Raw genomic sequence first — 6,615 nt, 5'->3', positions numbered from 1 at the left:
TTCAGGCTAGATGCTTATTAGGGAAGAGAGTAGCTATGCTAATGTCTTAACTAATTAGTGTCAGTCACAAATCAGTTCTTTCAGGATAAGGTTTCTCTCGAAAGAATATTTTGTTCATAAAAACATCTGCAACTGGGTAGCCTGTGAGATGTTCTAGAGAGCCTCACTAACTCAGACTTAACTCATTAAGCCTGGGGGATGCGAGGACATGGGTATATGTCTGAAAATAGAACCTACAAGGGATTCCTTTGTCAGAAGTCAGAGAACTAATGGTACTGATGGGGATGGGGAGGGATATTTAGCAGTCCACACGTATGCATGTTCAAAAATTGAATCCTCACAGCAACCTCATGAGGTTGAAATTAGCCTCTTTAAGCCTTGACATTCATGTCTGTCAAATGGGAATGAGTTATTAACCAAGGTCACTATACCTGGTAAGTGGCTGGACAAGCTCCATGTCTTATGTAAATTGTACATATGACTCTCATCTACTCTTTACATTTCTTCTTTAACCTAAGAAAAGAATTGCTCCAGGCACAATTAAAAACAAAACAAAACGGGTCTGTTTAGGTGTTTCTCTGCCTTCTCTGACTCCCCTCCCCCTGCTGGCAGATTTATTTGGGAACTTTATTTTCCCTATAGTCTTTCTCTCAAATATGTTCATAATTTTTAATATTTTTATTTCAGTCAGAAACTAGCACAGGCTGAACAAATTTATGCCCCAGCAATACCACATTGGACAATAAAAAGAGGATATTGTCAAACAGCAAAGAATATACTTAAGATGAGAGAGAAAATGGTTAGCTTTCCCACGAGTGAGGACAAAAATAGTTTCCAAACTCTCTATAAAGTTATAATAAGTTAAAAATGTAAAATAAGTTTATGTAGGATAACTTGGTATATGTAAGTTGTCTGCTTATCTACATGGGCTGTGATTACTTACTAAGGGAAGTGGTTTGACTTGGTAGAAAAAAATCCCCCAGGCATGGAGTTTCACAGACCTGAGATTGTTCTTTTCTTACTTCCTGGTTTTGTGGTCTCGGGCTGATGATTTAACTTTTCCCTACCTCAGTTTCCTCATTTGTCCAACAGGAATAATGATCCCTAGATTTTAGTGTTGTGGTCAGAATTAAGTGAAGCGAGAGTTGGAACTCTAGCACTTGAAACATAGTGAACGGGTGGCCAGCGTTATTGTTGGAGTAAGTGTGGAAAAATGCTTTCAGACCTAGAAGTAAGAAAACCACATTTCTCTAAATACGCTCTTAGGCTTGGATGGTTTTCTTGTCATAGCACGTCTCTCCACATCCCCATCTCGCTCTCATTTTAATATATTTCCTATCTTCCAAGGCAAAACAATGCAAATTTACAAACCTCAGTTCATAGCTTTCCAAAAAGCTCAAAAGTTATCCCCAAATTTCTAGGAGGGAACTGAAGAACACAGAAATCAAACAAGACTTCCAGAGACACAATCCGTATCTCTCAACTTTTACCTTGGTGGTTACCTAAAAGATGGTAAAGTATACGCCTCTTTTATTCATCACACTCACCTTAGCAACAAAGTTTGCCTTTGGACTTTTCCTCAGAGCAGATGCCACCAGATCCATAAAGCAGATTTCAGTTAAGGCAGTTAGTCCAAAGTAAAAAATAACAACTATTGAATCTCATGACCCTTTCTCAGCAAAACTTTTTTGTACAGACAAGCGAAGGGTTTTCCTCAGGGTATAGTACATACTAGGGCTCAGATTAAAGTTCTGAATGCCACAATGATCTCTTCAATGTTTTTTTTTTTTAATTTTGTGTTTTTCAGGTACTCTCCCCTGGGTATCGCCTGCTTAATTTGTGGGAAGATCATCGCCATCAAGGACTTGGAAGTGGTTGCTAGGCAACTGGGGATGTACATGATAACCGTGATCGTGGGCCTCATCATTCATGGGGGCATCTTTCTCCCCTTGATTTACTTTCTAGTGACCAGGAAAAACCCTTTCTCATTTTTTGCTGGCATTTTTCAAGCTTGGATCACTGCCCTGGGTACCGCTTCCAGGTAGAAAATACAAGAAATCACCCTTCTCCCTGCCACTCCTCTGCCTTCTTTGCCACTTTCTATTTCTCAAAACCCTCCCCTCACAAAGTTCAGCAAGAACACTTTTCACATACTATTAAAATCTTTTTGAAAAGGTGAATGCTTTGATTTTTTGGCTCCTTCTAGGAACTTCTGGGCCTTCTGATGAACATTTTTACTGGTATGGAACTGTATTGGAATATGATCTCTTATTAAATTTTCCAAATGAATGCATGCTATTAATCTGTATGCCGACTTGCCACGTGTAGCATTGGTTTAGTTTTAAATGTTTTCCAAAAGGGTATAACAGGATGTTATTCAATTAGAAATATACTTACCTGTGATTTGGAAAAAGCTAACACAAAATATCCCTCTATTGAGATTTTGGCAAGTAACTTTTCAAAAGTAGGAGAACCAGCTTTCACAGGGTAAATGGTATGTTAGGTGAGATTTTCAAACACACGGAAGTCAGCCAAGTCTTTGACCTTGACATAAACCTTTAACAGACCATTCTGCCCCAGCTCGATTTTAAGAAAATTAAGCTGACTTGACTTGACATTGACCGAGAATCAGTTTCTCCTTCATTAACGGGTTCCAGTGCCTAGAAAGCCAATGAGGACCTTAGAGATATTCAGAGAAAAATAATTTTTTGAATGTCATCTTGCAAAAATGAAACAAGAAACAAATAAAAAGAAATACATAAAAAAGCCTGACAATTTAAAACCTCAAAAATTAAAAGAGTTTTATTCTCTCAGACTGCAATAGTTGTTTTTATTTCTGCATGTGTGTTCTTGGGTCCCAAACTAAGACTGAGATCATAAAACAGTGGCAGGAAAGCCAGAAAACTCTGAAACTCACAGGTTAAGGCCAGGCCCTATTGCAGAGCCTGTGAACCAGCATGCTGGTGAGGTGGCCACTCTGTGGCACAGTGTGGCTGCTGGTCCAAGGCTATTGAGCAGGCTGTCAGGTTTTCCTTACAGATCTGACAGACCAATAGTGGTGACCACTTGGGAAGCCAAATTATATTTCCATCTTGCCAATCGGTAAGAATCTGGCACTAGTAGAATAGGGGGCTTCAGAAAGAGCTGTAATATATATAATCTTGGGGATCCAGATTCTGTATACAATTTCCCAAGATGAAGGGAAATACTGCAAAATTTTCTTTTTCCTTCTTGGTCCTACAAAATTTCCTATGGCTAAGTATCTCCATCCATAAAGATCTTCATTTGGAAAAAAAAAGTAAATCTTTTTTTTTTTTCAAAAATAAAAGCAACTTTGTTTAATTTTATTTTTGTTTTCTGGTTATGAGTGTGGTATTTGCTCATGGTGAAAAAGTTTAGACAGTGGATAAAATTTTGATGAAGAACATGAGCTTCATCAGTTAGTTATCCTATCACCCAGTGATAATGGGTATTAACATTTTGGTTAATCTTTACAGTTATGTATCTTTTCAGTTCTGACTATGCATACAAGGGTACTTCAAAAAGTTTGTGGGAAAATTCAATTAAAAGTTAATTCATATCTTTCCACAAACTTTTTGCAGACCCCTTGTATGTATGAGTATTGCTTTATAAACTGCTATTTTTACTGGTTCACATATCATAAAAGTTATATCTATGACTATAGACTTTACTACTATTTTTTAAACTGCATAATAATACGCTATATGTACTACAATACAAACCCCACTTCACCCCACCCCACTCCCAGTGATGCACATTTAAGACATTCTATTAAACAGTGCTGGGACAAACATCCTTATAAATACATTTCTGCAAGTTTGTCTGATAATCCCCTCAGGATAAATTTCTAGAAGCAGGATTTCTGAGTCAGATGGCATGCACATGGATGGTTGGAAAACATGTCACTGGATTGCTGTTCAGGAAAATACATTATTTTATGTTCCTACCAACTGGGTTTGAGAGTGCACCTTTCCCCACCTACTCACCAGCTTGGGTATTATCAGTTGCTTTAATGCTTTCCAATCTTATTGGTGAAAGATGGTCTCACTGAATGTGCAGATCTTTGATTACTAGTGAGGGGAAACATCTTTTTCTGTTCTTATTGGACACCCTTCCCGTCCTCTTTCTCCTGCCTCGTGAATTGCTCGTGAGCTTGCTCATTTTCCTGGTGGGGTTTTCCTCCTTTCCTGATTGGTTTTCAAGCTCTTTTTATATATAAGAATATTAACTCATGTGTCACATGTTGCAAATAATGCCCGTCCCTACTTGACATTTGTCTTAAAATTTCACGGTGCTTTTAGCTTCTAGGAGTTTTTAGTTTGTATTTTGTCAAAGCAGTCAATATTTTTCTTTAGTATTTAGAATTCAGATTTTGCTCTGGAACATTTTGTCCTTCCCAAGTTATAAACTATTACTTTATGTTTTTTCCCAATACCTTTATGGTTTTTGAGCTTTAAACTATTTCAAAAGTTTTTTTTTTCTTTTGAATGACTCGACTGTTATCTCAGTAGCTTTATAAGACAAGGTGAATCTCAAAGGAATTTGGATGGCCCAAATTCATATTTGAATAAAAGATAAATGCTTGGATTATCTGACCAAGTTGACCAATTTCTTCCCCCTACCCTGTATTTTATTTTTTTTTAAATGTGGTTTCAATCTTTGGTTAAAATGTGGCTATGCCTGAATGTGGAATTTCTGTTTTTAAAAAGCCATGTGGCAGGAGTCATGTACCCAGAATTAATTCAGGGTTTCTTTGCCATGATGGCCACAAGGAAAAAAAAAAAAAAAAGACCAAGCCCAGGGACAGCCCTTTCCCCCTCCTTGGAACTTACACCAAAGGGGAATGTTGAGTGTGGCTGACCAGCTTTTGTCATGGGTACAGAGGCTGGTGTCAAGAGGACAGATGGGGAGGGGGGGGCGACCTGGGACAGACCTGGCCACATCCCTCTGACTTCAGTGCACGCAGTTAAAACTAATCTGGAAAAAAATAGAAGAATCTCAAGTATTTGACAGTTACTATTAGCAACATTTGAAAACTGTCATATGGCCAGGAAACAGGAGCCAAAAAAAAAGCGTCAGAATGTCAGCCTGTCAACACAGGAAAGCATTACAATTTTCAAGTCTCAGTTTGAATTGATTGGGTATAGGTGGATTTTTAAGACACAGGTATGGCCTGTCCAGTAGAGAAATAGAGAATATTTTCAAGCCTTACCAATCATTTTCCTCAATCTGTTTAATTGTCTAAAAACCTTTGATGACATTTTGGAAAAATGAATGCAATAATAAAAATGAATATATCCGAGTGATTAATGTATCAGAAGTGTCCTTGGATTCATACAGTTGAGAATCCTGGGTTCCAGCCACAGGGGTAGCCATTGCAGAGCAGTCGTGGTGACCTGGCAATCCTTTGAAAGGGCCCCAGAAAAGGGCAGGGATGGGTGAGGACAGTAAAGGAACACTGACTTCTCATTAAGACAGCTGGGGCAGCAAGCCAGGTATGACAACATCCCCTACATGTGAAGGAGGCCAGACCCCAAATTTTTGCGCTGGGTTTATAAGGCTTTAGTAATGAGATGCCCCCAAACATTCATTTCTTCTCCCTACCTGAGACCAAGGACGAGGCGTGAGACAGACCCCTGACCTGAAATCACAAAGAATGTTCCAATGAGATGAATCTGACTCCTCTGCTTGTTCTAGGAGCTTGTGGGTCAGCGATTTGGTAAGGTGCAAATTTGGGCATTTCTAATTTCAGAACTTCTGGCTCCTTGGTTCTGAGTAGGCCCTGGAATGTGCATTTCATTTAGCTTGGCTGAAGTTGAATGTCTTCTCCCACTCTCAGAGAAATGAAGACCTCTGTAGGGGTGTACATTCAGCCTGGTCACTAGTTCTGACCAGCAGGAGGAGGAAACGATGACCAAAGCTGTAAGTGCAAAAGAGAAAACACCTCCAAATGCTGTCCACATTGGAGGTTTTCCAATTCACTTCTGCTAAGGTCTGAACAAAAAAAAAAAAAAGAAAAGAAAAAAAAAAGAAAATCAAGACATGGACCACAAAGCACTCCCGTGGCAGTTTGAGTGTTCTGCATTGCTTTCTACATGACTTAAGCAATGAAGCAAATCCACCCACTCTCTCATGCACCTTTATCCATATGGAAATAATATTCTGGCCTTCAGCAACACTTATCCTTACAGGTCTCCTATTTTAGAAGACATATGAACATGTCAGGAGTTCTGGCCTTTCAGGCTGGGTCTTATGGTCATTAATCCCCAACCCACGCCTGGGAGGAGTGGGAATGAAGTCACTCCATATTGTGTCTTTCATTAGCTACAGAGCACATGCTTTTCTGCCCCACCTTGTTTGAGAGACTGTAGACTTGGCTGATGACCATATATCAGGGTGTTGGACTATTTGTGAGTTTCCCCATTGAACTGCTCAAAGCTCAGGTTTGTGCTGAAGTGTGTTTGACATGTTTTTCCAGCATTCTCAAAATTAACAGACTCAGCTCAGGGCAATTCCCAGGAGCTGGACATTATGTAGTCATTTTGTTGGAAACAGCATTTCTAGCATGAAATTATGGGTCATTCAAAAATTCCT

The 6,615-nt window shown here is 39.1% G+C and overlaps 1 protein-coding gene across 1 annotated transcript in view; it reads left to right on the top strand.

The window, feature by feature from the left end:
• Positions 1-6,615, top strand: part of SLC1A2 (solute carrier family 1 (glial high affinity glutamate transporter), member 2) — a 153,653-nt gene that overhangs the window by 117,007 nt on the left and 30,031 nt on the right. The window contains exon 7 of the mRNA XM_008571827.1: positions 1,808-2,041. Coding sequence (XP_008570049.1) covers positions 1,808-2,041 — 234 coding nt within the window. The remainder of the gene's footprint in view (positions 1-1,807; positions 2,042-6,615) is intronic.

This window comes from Galeopterus variegatus, unplaced genomic scaffold (genome assembly GCF_000696425.1).
Source record: "Galeopterus variegatus unplaced genomic scaffold, G_variegatus-3.0.2 Scaffold725, whole genome shotgun sequence".
Classification (NCBI taxonomy): domain Eukaryota; kingdom Metazoa; phylum Chordata; class Mammalia; order Dermoptera; family Cynocephalidae; genus Galeopterus; species Galeopterus variegatus.
Note: the sequence above shows the minus strand (reverse complement) of the source record. Positions and strands in the feature narration are given on the sequence as shown.